This window comes from Malus sylvestris, chromosome 5 (assembly GCF_916048215.2).
Source record: "Malus sylvestris chromosome 5, drMalSylv7.2, whole genome shotgun sequence".
In the NCBI taxonomy this organism is placed as follows: domain Eukaryota; kingdom Viridiplantae; phylum Streptophyta; class Magnoliopsida; order Rosales; family Rosaceae; genus Malus; species Malus sylvestris.
The window spans coordinates 30,135,018-30,149,734 of NC_062264.1; the positions used below are offsets into that span (position 1 = coordinate 30,135,018).

Below are 14,717 nucleotides of genomic sequence, written 5' to 3' on the forward strand. Positions count from 1 at the left end.
AAAAATTTCAAAATATCAATAACATGGTTTATATTAATATACAATGTAACAACTTGTTATCAAATAATCGTAGCGATGTGGGTACACAAAGAATATCTCCGTTCTTCAATATTGCTCTAATCCAAAAAGAAAATAATAATTAAAGTCCAAAAAAAATTAGAAAAAGGAAAACACGTATCGGATGAGGTCCTTTGAATTGAATGAGTTTTCAAAATTCTAGTTTCTAGAGGGGGGCTCTGCGCGTCTCCTTGACTTTTGTAGTAAAAAAGCATTCAAATATTTCCGAAAAATTCAAAATCCGACTGCAGCTCAGAGACTGCGTGGCATTTTCGTTATTTCCTCTCACGTTGGAGGGTAGGTTAACAAACTCACAACGAAGACCCCCTCGCTACCGTACCTAGCTTCTCATCTAAGCAAAATTCTCTCTCTCTCTCTCTCTCTCTCTCTCATCACGATAAAACCACCGCGACTTTGGTTCTCTCTCTCTCTCTCCAATAAAAAAACCCCCAAACCCTCCGCTGCCTCTCTCTCATCCGCAACCGGAATCTTCACTTCCTCTCTCATAGGGTAGGCTTCGGGGATCGAATCCATGGGGCAGCAATCGTTGATCTACAGCTTCGTGGCGCGCGGCACGGTGATCCTCGCTGAGTACACGGAATTCACTGGAAACTTCACCAGCATAGCTTCCCAGTGCCTCCAGAAACTTCCGGCCACTAACAACAAGTTCACCTACAACTGCGACGGCCACACCTTCAACTACCTCGTCGATAATGGCTTCAGTAATTCCTCTCTCTCTCTCTCTCTCTCGTCAGATCTCCTCTGATAGATTTTTTTAGTTTCCGGTCCGATCCGCGTATTGATCGTGGATTTGATGTGCCGATTTTGCTCGATTTGGATTTCCTTCGTGGTTTCTATGCTATTTTTGGAAAATCGTTTATTATTAGTTCGATTGGCATAGATTTTCGTTGCTTTGAGGCCGTCGGATAAGATTCGTATGGATTCTCAAGCTCGTAATTTCTTGTGCGTTTTTCTCGGATTTTGTTAGGCTGTTTGGTAGGTGAGAAAATGTTTGTGAGTAATGATAAAAGAGTCAAGTTTGTGCGGTGAAAAGGAAAATAATTGTAAAAGTAAACTTCGTAACTCCCGCTGTTGTTAAAGTGATTCGTTTGATATGAGTGTTGAATAGGGATATGAGAGGAAAAATTAAATTCACGATCGAAGGTTTTAGTTGGGTTTTGGTTTTTCTGGATTCAGTTAGTAAATACTATTGTATCCGAATTATGTTAGTTCTAGATTTCTCGAGCCGAATGAGCATGGCTTTGTGTCTCCTTTGATTTTGTAAAGCTTATTCACTTGTGCATTCCAATGGCTTTGGAAGTGTTTTTTGTTATCGGATTTAACCAACGAAAAAACTCTCAACTTAAATAAGTTGAATGAGTAAGATATTTTAGCTTCTAGTTTTCGTAATTACTAGATTAAGCTTTAGGAAATATGGCAAGAAGTCGTTAATGTCAAATCTGATTTAATGTTTTTTTGCTATGCATGTTTCTACCAAGATTTTCAACATTACCGAAATAGAATAGGTTAAAGAAGTTGAACAGGAGTGATCTCACTTTAAGGAGCCTCTGGAAACGTAGTGCCACCATACGCCACTGCAAACAACTCTTGTTAATTGATCTGTCAAAATCGGTTCTCTTACATGAATGCATGCACTAGAACCTTGAGTTTCTGAAGTTTAAAGAAAAGAGCCGCGTAAAATTACTTTTCAGTCGAAAAACATTTCAGTTTTCATTATGCATAGTTGGATGATGGGATGTTTTTTTATTCGTGTTTGTTTCTCTTTACTCTTTTGAATTTTGATACATTTATGTCTATAAGAGTTGAACTAACTTTACCCCTTCGATGCTACAGCATATTGTGTAGTTGCAGTTGAGGCGGTTGGTCGACAAGTTCCTATTGCCTTCCTTGAGCGAATCAAGGAGGATTTTATCGGTAGATATGGTGGGGGGAAAGCTGCAACAGCAGTTGCAAATAGCCTAAACAAGGAATTCGGGTACTGTTGTTTTATCTTTTCCATTTATTGAATTGAATGTGGTTGACCTTTCCTATGACGTCTTCTAATCCTGCAAATTTTGGTGCCAATATAGGTCCAAACTGAAGGAGCACATGCAATACTGTGTGGATCATCCCGAGGAGATTAGCAAGCTTTCAAAAGTGAAAGCACAAGTCTCAGAAGTCAAAGGCGTTATGATGGAAAATATTGAAAAGGTAAGGCCTTGTGATTTGTTTAGATCTAGAAAACCAATCGTTTTTGTTTAGTTTGGTATCTAATTCTTGTGGTCAGGTTTTTTGCTGGGACTAATAATTTTCAAACTTGGCAATTTCTTACACGACCTATTAACCTGATCCGAAATGACATGAAATAACGGGTTTTTGGTCAACACGTTAACTAATTGGGTCATTATGGGGTCACACGTTAAGAGATTGTTAAGAACGGGTTCTTAATACGTTTACCCGTGGGTAACCCATCTCAACCCGATAAAAAAAGTTAGTTTGATGATTTTATACTACTAAAAACCCTTTCTACAATAGCCATAGTATTTTTCTTAGATAGTGAGAATAAAAATTTCCAAACCAGTTTAAAAATACATAAACTATAAATTTAAATTTAACCGTTGATTGTCATTACGAGCGTTTATATATGTATGTATGTATGGATGTATTACATTTTTCATACTTCTACATTAATTAAAAAACCTTACTACAACAATTGCCACAGGATTTGATTTCACATAAGTGAGATTACATCCTTACCATTGGATTATTTGATTTGACTTGCGTTTTTCATTTGATCATGTATTGATTTAAAATATATTTTCTTTAACGGGATGGGTCATATTAATTGGTTGATTTTGGGTTGGGTAATATTACCCATTTTAACTACACAACCGTTAAGATATTGGGTATGTCACGAACACGGGAACCATGACACGAATGCCAGATCTAATTTATTGGAATAATTATTTCGAGATTGGGATCAATGTGGTGCGAGATTATTTGATTGATTATGTTCATTGCAGGTTCTTGATCGTGGGGAGAAAATTGAACTTCTGGTTGATAAAACAGAGAACCTCCGCTCACAGGTCAGCGATTGATGCCATTTTGTTTTACCCTGCAATAGCCAATTCAATTACATGTATTGAAATTGAACCGTATTTTGTTGGCTTTTCATTAGTATCAGTAAACCCTTAATCACTGTAGGCTGGGTGTAATTATCTCTCTTTTGGCGGCTTGAGTGTTCGGATTTTGTGTAGTTAATTTTCTGATGTATGCTGTGTTACTGATTGGTTTGGCGATGCAGGCACAAGATTTTAGGCAGCAGGGAACCCAGATGAGGAGGAAGATGTGGTTCCAGAACATGAAGATCAAGCTGATAGTTTTGGGAATCTTAATCGCTTTGATTCTCATCATCGTTCTATCCGTTTGCAATGGCTTCAAATGCTGATGTGTCCGTAAACTCTTATCGGGCACAGGATGGAGTTTGTTCGTCGCGCTTGTTTCTGGTCTACGTATATTTATTCTTGGTTGCACATCCTACTTTCTGCTATAATTTGTATTGCAAGACCGTTTGTATAGCTTGTATTCGTAAATTTTTTCCCATAATAGGCTCTGTCGGATGTGCGAATCGTTCTTGATTCCTTTTGCTCCATGGAACTTATGTTGTAGCACTTGTGACTGATTCTAGATTTGGTATGCAACGGTTGAAAAGTGTCGAATGTGCATCTTATCACCCTTCTCAAGAACCGTAAAACCGCCCAAATAACGCGAAGCTAAAAAATTCACCGGAAATGAAACGTGAGGGAAATGTGCTTCTTTTCGCTTTCATTTGAGAATCGAAAACATGAGGGAAAACGTCCCTTAAGAATAATGTATGAAAATGGCTTTTGTCAAACGGAAAAACAAGTCCAACCTCTTCGACATTCTTCTATGTATGTTGTATGAACTATGAAGTACGAAGTAGGAAGACAATGATTCATTTATTGATCTCCATGTTGTCTATCGGTCTGACTAACCCGAACCAGGCAGCAACACACAACACAACCGAACGTCTGATCTCTTCTACTGACTTCAAGCTTCCAACAAAACCTTTTCCCACTAAGTGAGGTTGGCTATATGAATCATAGAACGCCATAGCGTTCGGTTCTGTGTTATGTCCTCTGTTAGATCCAAGTACTAGTCTTTTCTTAGATTCTCTTCCAAAGTTTTCCTAGGTCTTCCTTGGTCGAGAATCTGCCGGAAAAATTCACAAACAATTAGAACATAATCTTCGTCAAGTTTTCTGACATATTAGCTTACGAGGTACTTGTCCCTCGTCTCCCAGAAAGGTGGAAGAAATTAATCGAAGAAAAATGAAGTTGGTAAGTGCCGAAAATTAGGGTTTTAAAAATTCAAAGCTATCTTGAACGAGTATCAAGGACTTTGTTGTTCCATCTTTAAAGCCAACGCGGTAAAACAAGCTAGTTCTGCGATGCTCACCTCAGCATAGTCGACTCTTCCACCGGCTTCACTAATCGCTTCGACGACCAAGTCTCTCAACTCTTTACAATTAATGTCCCTTTTCTGCAGAAGATCTAGCTTTTGACAGTGACTTGCTTATACAAATAGCGAGATAGGCTTAAATGCAGTAGCAAACCTTTTCCCGTTCTTCAGGTGAGAGGTGCACATTGCGTGAACTCATCGCCAGGCCGTCATTTTCCCGCACTATTTCAGAACCTATCACTCTAACGGAAAAATCAAGATCTCGAACCTGTACAAATTCAAAAGAGACCGGTAATCCATAAGCAGCTTCCTACAAATGTAGCTAACATCATATCATCAAAACACATCATGTCTAAAACTACTGCAGCAATTAGGTTTGAAATGGCCAAATGAAATAAAGCAAACAAAGTTTTTGAAACGGTTTTAACCCAAACCCGAAATTTATGCTTTGCAACAATTTTCAATTCAATGAACACAACATTGGCAATCTATTTTTCTTTCCTCACAAAATGAGCACATCAAACATTCTTGCATTGACAAAGCACATTAAATCGAGACCAAAATCGGGTTCAAACAACAAATTCTCACACCCAACATTTTGTCATTCCTTGTATGAACTCCGTTAAATCTACCCTCCCATGTGCCGCACAAGTGACATTTCGCACCAAGAAATTAACGTAAGTTGACACGTCCTCGAATTCCAACAGTAAACGGAATGCAAACAAACAAAGACAAAAATTCGATGCAATTGAAAATGTAGGGACAAGACAAGAGGTCTAAATCACGTTTTGGCCATCACTTCCGACCAAATCTTTCCAAGTCTTACAATTTCATGCTCCAATTCATGAACTTCTAGAAGTTTATGGCGCGGCGAAAAATGCCACGAAAAGAGATTTCATCGTACATTTTGAAAGCAATTCGCAAAACCGATTAAAAATCAAGCTCTGAAAATCCAACAAGAACTTACCATCCGCTGAATAATCCGCCATTGCTGATAATCCTGCTTCCCAAACACCGCAACATCCGTCTCCACAATGTTAAACAGCTTGCTCACCACCGTCGCCACCCCTCTAAAAAACACAGGCCTGGTCCGCCCGCACATCCCCTTCTCCAACCTCTCCACCCTCACCGACGTCTCGTGCCCCGCCCCCTTCTCCTCCACGCAGGACACCGTTTCACCGCCGTCGCTCGCACGTGCCCCATTACTCGCTGGTGCCTTTGCGTCCGTGTTATTTCCGTAGTCGTATAGGTTGTGGGGGTTAAAAACGACGTCGACGCCGCCGGGAATTTGGGTGAGCTTCCGGATGTCGCCGTGGAAAGCGGACGGGTATGTGGAAAGGTCTTCTCGGAGGGGGAGACTGACCCTTGTTCACGTAGATCGAGACGGCGAGGACGTCGGCGTGGGTGCGAGCTTCTCGGATGAGGGACACGTGTCCGTCGTGGAGGTAGCCCATTGTTGTGGGTACTAGTCCGACAGTCTTGCCTTGGGATCTCATGGCGCGTGACCACCTCCGCATCTGGTCCTTGTCTCTGATGATCTGTGGCTCTCCGGCCTCCATTGGAAGCTGGGATGTTGGTGTTTCGAGAAGGAGAGAGCGAGAGCTTGGTGGAATTGGCGAAGGCAAATAGCAAAATTCAAGTGAGGAAGAAACTGCTTTGTGGCGGGTAGGTTGGGTCGGGCCTTCTCAAATTGTCATTTAGTCTGTTTACGAAATTTTTGTCTATTTCATCAAATTTAGTCTCAGTTTACGCAATTTTTGTCTATTTCATCAAATAAACGTTAGATTAAAGGGGAGTATGAAATTTTATTTTTGACACGACTAATTACCTCCAATTTGTTGCTAAGACAATTTCATTCTATTTTCGATAACTCTAATTTAAATTCTCGTTTGTCTCTCTTGTAATTGATGTTCAGTTGTAGCTGCAGTCATTAGAAAAATCCAATAATGGATTGTGTTTCAAACCACCAAGGAACTTTATTTCAATTTTGAACTTACCCACACACCCTCATACAAGACAACTTGATTCTGTGTTTGTTTGTGTTTTCCCTTTTGTTGGGACTAAACACACAACCTATATTAACACACCTACATATCAATATGAACAAGTGAAACAACACAAGAAAGTGATAATTTGGACTATTAACATGCCACTTGATCTCTAAATTGAGAGATTTCTTCAAAGATTGGAAGCCTCTTGGATCTAAACGGACCCCATTCATTCATCAATTGCTCAAGCCCCTTCACAAAATCATCATCCAGGCTCAGTAGATCCAATGACTCTGGCAAACTACTCATTGACCTCAATTCCATTAACAACTCGTGGGCCCGTTTCTTCGACTTGCTCTCCTCAGATCCTGGAAGTCTACTTTGAACCACATCTTCAAGTACCAAACGGGCATCTTCGTATCGGCCCTGTTTGATTAGGCACAAACCCAAGTTACATGCTTTGTTTGAGTCAGGGTCGATCATTTGGGCCTTTTGATACACGACCTCCGCCATCATGTAGTTACCCCTTTGCATATAGGCCCAGCCCAAATTACCCTGTAAAATTTATCACATTACTAAGGTAACATGTTACCAAAATTATGAACCTAGGCAACTCAACATAACATATCAGATGGATATCTGATAAATCATACCAGTAATCTCGAAGTCTCTTGCGTAACTGAAACTTGGAACTTCTTTCCATGAGAGCGCGCGGTTTTAGTCGGCTTTCCGTTGAAGGCGGCTCCTTGGTATATCAACCTAAGCTTCCTCTTGAGCAAGTCAATTTGCTCTTCAATTTTGCCACATTTCTTGTACAAGTCAATGAGGACATTGTCAAGAGAGTCTTGGGCTTGTTTGGAGCAAAGGCCTCTAAAGGACTTAACAGCTTCAATGGCCTCCTCAGTTCTATCCAATTGCTTCATCACCACAGCCATGTCTTTTAGGGCACTGTCCACCCTGTCTCCTGCATTTATTGCCTTCCAAAACAACACTATTGCTGCCTCAGGATCCTTTGCAACTAGCTGAAAAATATTACAAAAAAAGAAAAAAGGGGTTTGGTAAGACTAACAAATTGGGCTGTAATTTGGGCCCCCAAGAAAAAGGCCCATGTAAATAATCGATACTGTCACTCTTTTCCATGTTTTTCACAGTGGTCCAGACGAAGTGGGCCAACACTAATAAAAAAACAATAAATATTTTGCATTGCATTTATATATATGCATTTTTTTTTTGAGCAATTTATTTTTATTTTTGATGAACACAAAATCTTTTTCTTTTTAGGATACCAAGTTGACATCATAATTCAGAGTCCAGATCCAACATCCACTTGGTTCTTGGCCCCCACATCTTTAACAACAATTTAAATAGATTTTTCATTTTTGTCAATTATTTTATAGGTGTTATTTTTCTTTTAAATTTTTATGGACTGCAAATAACATCTTAATAATGTTATTCATCTTGTTGCAATAAGTATTGTTCAGGTAATTAATTATGATAAATAATATAACATTTCAAGTGGTTTAAACTTCTAAATTCTACGCACAACTCAACTTAATTAAACTAATTAGCTAAAGCAGCGTGTTTCCCTCTTTATATCCAAGTTCGATCAATTTGGATAAATTTAATGAAAAATATTCGCTTGTGTGTGTATATACATATAACTTCCACATTCTACGAACCCAAAGTTAATTATTTCACGAAATTAAACTATTTGGTTTAACTCAAGTATGTATTTTTCAAATCATTTGCAACCTAATTTATTAACCAAAGATGAGATCTGAACCTGTGAAACACACTGAGATCTGATTTTCCACTCAACTACATATAAATTATAATTCACCCAATTAATTATAAAAGCTAGCCATAAAAATTATTGGAAAAGAGGTCGATCGATTGCATGGTAGGCAATAATCAGCTTCGAATTTGGGAAAAGGAAGAAAGAAAGTAGGTTTGAAGTTTAAACTTCATGCTCGAGCTCTAGCGTTTCTTCACCAAAATTTTACCCCCACTTAAGTCAACCATTCATCCAGAAAAATTAATAAAATAATGTACTAGCCATTCAATTATTGGGGTTTTTGAGTTGGGAAAATTAAGGAAATATTGAAGCATCCTCCAAACAAAAATGATGGATTTGGTAAAACAATAATCTCCTTGGTAATTGGAAGAAGCTTGAGTAATGCCAAAAGGGTGCACAAAACAAAAAAAAGATAGAATGAGAGAATATCAAGGATGTATCATATATCAGAACGAGCAGAACAACCTAATTGCAGACGGCAGTTTATCTTTTATCTATTTATTTATCTCGTCACGTGAAGTATAAAACAAAGAAGAAAATGTATACATCTTGGAAAAATTAAGCATGCAATTCAAACTCAATCGCTACTAATCAAACTCATCGTATCATGCAAAACCAAGGTATGAGTTTTTATGACATGAATCAGCTTCTTATAACCCCCAAACGAAAAAAAAACTAACAAGATCTTAGATTTGGGCATCGCGAAGTTACCTAGACTGAAAGAGCAATATGCTCACCCAAGTTTGAATTTCTCTTCCCGTTGTTTTGATTATATCGCGTTTAATAAATAAACAAATAAATAAAAACTAGACTGGAGAACTATTGAAGTATGGGGACGAACCTGAGCATGTTTAGCTCTAACATAAGGACTATCACCAGAAGGAACCTTATGAATAACATGATAAAGATCATCTTTCTTCCCTTTGGTGCTGCAGCTGTTCATCTTCCGACTCCCCTCCATTCTTTTTCTTTTTTCCCCCTTAATTTCTCTGGATTAATTGGCTGCAATAATATTAATAAAAAAAGAAAAGAACAATAAATAATTAAAAACAAATAATAATGGAGGAGCTAGGTCTCCACTCTCTCTCCCTCAGGAAATCGAGGAGGAGAGATATTACGAGTCCAATTTATACAAGCAAACATCTGATAATATTTTCGGTTTTATAAGATGGTCATGAACTTTATGCCATATCACGACTCGATTCATCCTTTGTTGGTTTATGTTCACACAAACAGCAGATCAACAACCTTGCTACGTGTCGGGTGGGACACGTGTCGCGCTGAAATTCAACCATTCTGGGAACAGTCTCGATGGTTGTATTATTGCATTAGATAGATTTTTCAGTGTGACCGTCACACAAGGTGGTACACCACGTGTCTCTATATAAATAGTGTGTTATATGTGTTAAAAGGTTAATAACTTAAAAATCAAAATTTTTTACTACTTGTATAAAAACACGTAGTATACTATCTGTGTTCTCGTGACAACTAAAAATTTCTCGTATTATTGGAATACAATCATGACCTTTTCCTTTTTCGTACATGACAATGCTAGACAAACTCAATTGTGTAAATTAAATGATATAGAAGTTGATAATTTAATTATTACTTAAACGTTGATAAACGTGCTCATTTTCATTTAGTGACACAACGTTTAGTTTATAAATTTAGTTTCATGTCATTACTCTTATATATAATTAACAATACAATACACTACATTTTATTTTTATTTTATTTATTTATATAAAAGGTTTTTACTGTAAATATAATGTATTTTACTATAAATTGATACGTCATTTGACCCCACAACAGGGCCCTAGGGTTTGTTGTCAATGCCACTAGTCAAAATACAGCACTGTAATGTAAACTATTTTTCATATCATTAGTAAAGTTAGTTGTAACTTATCGCATATGACAGATCGGTGGTCATGCCCTTTTAGCTACTTAATCATAGCCAGGTAGGGTGAGGTTTTCACACTACCTAATAAACATATAATTCTTCCCTATCCTATATATCTCAATTTTCGGATGAACTTGGACATGATTATGTTGAGACTCTTCTAGCACAAAACGTCGCGTGTGATAGCACAAAACGTCGCGTGTGATAGCACAAAACGTCGCGTGTGATCGATGAAAGTTATGAAAATGTAACAAATATGTATATATTAGGAAAATTCTTATATATATAGACGACAACACATCTTCTCTGTTTGTGTGTCTTATCCGATATCGTTTAATGCTTTCTTGTTAGAAAGTTAGACGGCTCCTAGTCTAACTAAAAGGAAGATAATCTTATCAGTGGACGTCAGTTTGTAGGTTGTACGGGTGAACCTGACCTTTAAACCAGTCGGGTTCAGTTAGAACAACTAAGAACTAGATTTGAACGAGGATTTCAGATATATCCCAACTCCTGAGCACTAAATTTTGTTGCTATCTTTAAACATTTAAAAAAAAAAATCTAGAGAAATACTTGTATAGTAAGCAAGCAAGCAAGAAAATGGCGTCAGTGCAAAACTGTTGGAGCACTGTGTGAGGACTGAGGAGCTTTGCCATATATGGATGAACCTGGACATGTTCAGTGCACTGTTTAGGAAAAATGTTTGTATCTAGAGTGCGTATCCATAAGCACCGCCTTATATGTACAACATTTGATTTGTCGTGATTTATTATAACTTGGAAGTTATTATGTGCTTCATTTCGTATGTCTCCCGACTTTAGTCCCAATGTCTCCCGACATTGGGTTACGTTAATACTCGGAGTGTAACCCATGTCTTTAACTAGAAACATCTCTAAAAACTTAATACTTGTTAGTTAAATGAACATGATTAACTTATTATCTTTTTAATGGTGTAACCCTAATCTTCAAGTGTTTTTCTTTGTAGTATTTTGTTTATTCACAACAAGTGCACTACAAAAAAAACCCATTTTCAAACGAAAGGTCAAATAAGGTTTCGTCACCTAATGTTTTGTTTGACATATATTCGTCGGGCAAAAGTCGTCGTTCAAATGTTTGCCCGACATAAAATAAAATTTTTCCGGGCGAATACTATTTGCCCAACGAATTATCGACGACTATTTTCTCGCACAAAGTGCCTTGACGAACTTGACCCGACAAACCAAACTTGCCCAATGATCGTATTTTGTCAGCTCTTGCATGTACAGTCAAAAGTTATCCTTCCGCTGGTGCACTGCTTCATTCCGAGCTTCTTCTTGCTGGCGCACAACTTCTTCTTGATGGGGCATGGCCTCTAACTCCATCTCCAACTACTACAGTCTGGAAGATGACCACTTGCAGGCTAAGAGCTAGATGAAGTAGATCTCTTGAGGTCTTGAACCATACCATATCTTAGGCCACGGAACTCTTGGCCTTCTATTACCCACTCCTGCCTATGAGCAACTATAGAGACACATCTGGATCAGGTGTTAGCTGCTTCATTGGCGTGTCCGGTTGCTGCTGAGAGAGGTTGGTGAGGTACTCATCATTATTTTGCGACATAGAAGCCTACAGAAGAAAAAGAAACCAATTAAGATTATCGATCATAATTTTATAAAATTTAATTGTAATGAAATTTGAAGTTAAAATGTTGAATGGAATACGTACATAAATGTTGTCAGGTACCTATTTGCCATAATTGGTGATGTATATTTAAACTAACCTAAATAATAGATTAATTTAAACCAAATTAAACTTGCAAGCGCACGAATTAATTGTAGTAATATATGCAAATACGAGGTCGATCCCACATGGATTGCTTTAATACCAATTTAATCGATTAATCATGCTAGACTTAATTAAACAAACAAAGGATAGATTGAATTGAATAATTGAGTAATTGATTCAGACTAAAATTAACAAGAAAAAGAAAAGATTATTAATTAAAATAAACACATGACACAAGAAAACCTAAGGTTATGAATTCACCAATAACAATCCTATTTACTTTACTTTTCCTAGAGCCAACTACTATCCAATTACCATGTCAATGTTAAAGGTTGTTCTTTCTAAGATATGAATTAATTCATGGTCAGGCATCAACTCTTGTATCTCTACATGATAATTATATCATATTGGTTAGGCATACAATTAAACACATAAAAACCCATTAAGCGTAGAAGAATCATGCCAACCAAGTAGGACTAGCTATAGCTTGATATTGGTCATCCTCACTAGTTTGTCTACTATTCTTAATCTTAATTCCACTAAACCTAATTGATTGGTCATCCTCATAGATTTATCTAACTATCTAGATGCAAAATTCCTAAAGGTGATCAGTCATTAGAAATTCGAATCTAGAATAAAATACCCACAAAGATTAAGAATATAGCATGGCATATAATCAAATTAACAAAGTACTTCGCAAATATTCATGTCATGGCTTCATCATAAACCTTAGAAAATAACTTAGTTACACATAGAAATAAAAATAAAAGAAAGATAGAATCCGGAATCCATGGCAAAGCACGTCCTTAAGCTCTTCTTTACAAATTGCGGAGATGGTGAATGGTAGTATGGATGTGGGTGATATCCAGGGTATGTGGGGGTCATCTAGAGATAGCTTAGGACACCTATTTTATACTAGATCTGGGAGAAACTCTCCTAAATAAAACAAACTCCTAAACAATTAATAACACAAACTAGGAAATAATCCTTCTTGGCTTGGGAAACACGTATTCTGTCTTGCACGTCAAATTTGGGGTTGATTTATCTTCTTGAAAATTCTGTAAAAATATAGGAAACATAGCTTGATCTCTTATCTTTCCAAGCATATATCACACGCCACTAGAAAAAATCAGGAAAGCCTTCTTCATTCTCCCACAGTTGCGCAATTATGACGGGAAAACAACTTTTGCAAGATTGATTTGTAAAACTAGAATGAATGGCTCCATGGAAAATTATGAAATTTGGACAGAACGATCTTCAGCCTCTTAGCTTCCTTCTCCAATTGGCCTTGCATTAAAACTCCTTTGGAAAGTCGAATTATCACAAAAAACGTTCTAAGTGTGCAGAATGGCTGAAATTAAGAAAAGGAAAGTAATAAGGCTCTTTTATAATCAATTCCTTAACAAAATCTAGGAATAATTAATATGAAAATATGATAAATAATGCACCTATCAATTGTCATGCATATCCCCTTAGGCGTCAACTTCCAAAAAAAACGAACGCTTCGCACGCCATTCTTTGACCCGTAGATGAGAAGTCGAGCACCAAAGTGAGGGAGGTACTACTTCGCTTCCCAGTTAGCCTTATTTGTCGTTGATTTTCATTGTGAAAAAAAAAAAAAATTAAATTAAAAAAACTTTGAATTAAAAATTGAAATGAAATATAAAAAAACTTACCAAAAATTTCGGGCTCTGAAAGTGACCGTACGTGAAGTTAGTTCACTTGCCCATCATTTATACTAACTTTGGGAATAGATCGATCAAAGCTTAAGTAGGAGATGCACAAGTCTCATTGTCATATCCTGGCCTGGGCCCCCCCATCATATCCTGGACTCAACTTCGCCGTAGCACGATATTGTCCGTTTTGGGTCCCGACCACGCCTTCACGGTTTTGTTTCTGGGAACTCACACGAGAACTTCCCAATGGGTCACTCATCCTGGGATTGCTCTCGTACGAACTCGCTTAACTTCGGAGTTCCTACGGAACCCGAAGCCAGTGAGCTCCCAAAAAGCTTCGTGCTAGGTAGAGATGGGAATATACATATAAGGCTTACATGATCCACTCCCCTGTGCGATGTGGGATGTTACACTCATAGTTTTTGTGCACCTCGTGCCTCAACTCCTTGAATCGATCGGTCCACACCTGGTTTATGTACTCGGACACACCCTACTTATCCATGTCAATCTCAAACTTGACCTAAAATAGACGAAAAATAAAATCTAGTGTTAGTTTGAAAAATGCACTAAATAAGTAAAATTAAACAGGCACATTTATCGAGATCTCGTCCTTTATCTCGAGGCGAGCTTTTTCCATGTAAGGAGTTTCATAGGGTACTTGGTGTAGATGATGGCTCTCATGCTGTGAGTCAACAGATTGTTGAATTTGGCGTTTGCTCAGTAATGTTTTGAGTTGTAAACAACCATGATCTTGACTTGCGTTATGCGAGTGATCCCATTCAAGAAGAAGCTTCTATAGGTCCCCCACACTTTCACCTTCTTCACACCCCGGCTGGAAGTTCTCCGTCTCTCACATGGCGATGGCCACTGAATCGAAGTCAACCTGTGCGATATCAACAGTGGGGGTTAGGCTGGCACAACAACACGTCATTTCCGACTGTAAATAAGTCGAGAAAAATTGGTGCTCCTAGACCAACGAAGCTGATGCAATGTGCCCAGCCGCTGACTTGGCGGTGGCCACCTAGTACCTCCAATGAAATATTCGCCATATCTGCCGC

General features: G+C 37.9%; 2 protein-coding genes and 1 pseudogene across 2 annotated transcripts; 1 reads left to right on the forward strand and 2 right to left on the reverse strand.

Annotated features, from left to right (window-relative positions):
- Positions 1–413: 413 nt before the first annotated feature.
- On the forward strand, positions 414–3,776 carry LOC126624086 (putative vesicle-associated membrane protein 726). Its single transcript, XM_050293102.1, has 5 exons — positions 414–779; positions 1,912–2,053; positions 2,148–2,268; positions 3,081–3,143; positions 3,362–3,776. The coding sequence occupies exons 1-5, from the start codon at positions 590–592 to the stop codon at positions 3,503–3,505; spliced, it is 660 nt and encodes a 219-aa protein (XP_050149059.1). The 5' UTR covers positions 414–589; the 3' UTR covers positions 3,506–3,776.
- Positions 3,777–3,856: 80 nt separating this feature from the next.
- LOC126624088 (pantoate--beta-alanine ligase-like) lies at positions 3,857–6,361 on the reverse strand (annotated as a pseudogene).
- A 129-nt stretch (positions 6,362–6,490) lies between these two features.
- LOC126624083 (protein SULFUR DEFICIENCY-INDUCED 1) lies at positions 6,491–9,453 on the reverse strand. Its single transcript, XM_050293100.1, has 3 exons — positions 9,164–9,453; positions 7,181–7,549; positions 6,491–7,082 (listed from the first exon to the last, which is right to left on the reverse strand). The coding sequence occupies exons 1-3, from the start codon at positions 9,281–9,283 to the stop codon at positions 6,681–6,683; spliced, it is 891 nt and encodes a 296-aa protein (XP_050149057.1). The 5' UTR covers positions 9,284–9,453; the 3' UTR covers positions 6,491–6,680.
- Positions 9,454–14,717: the final 5,264 nt, after the last annotated feature.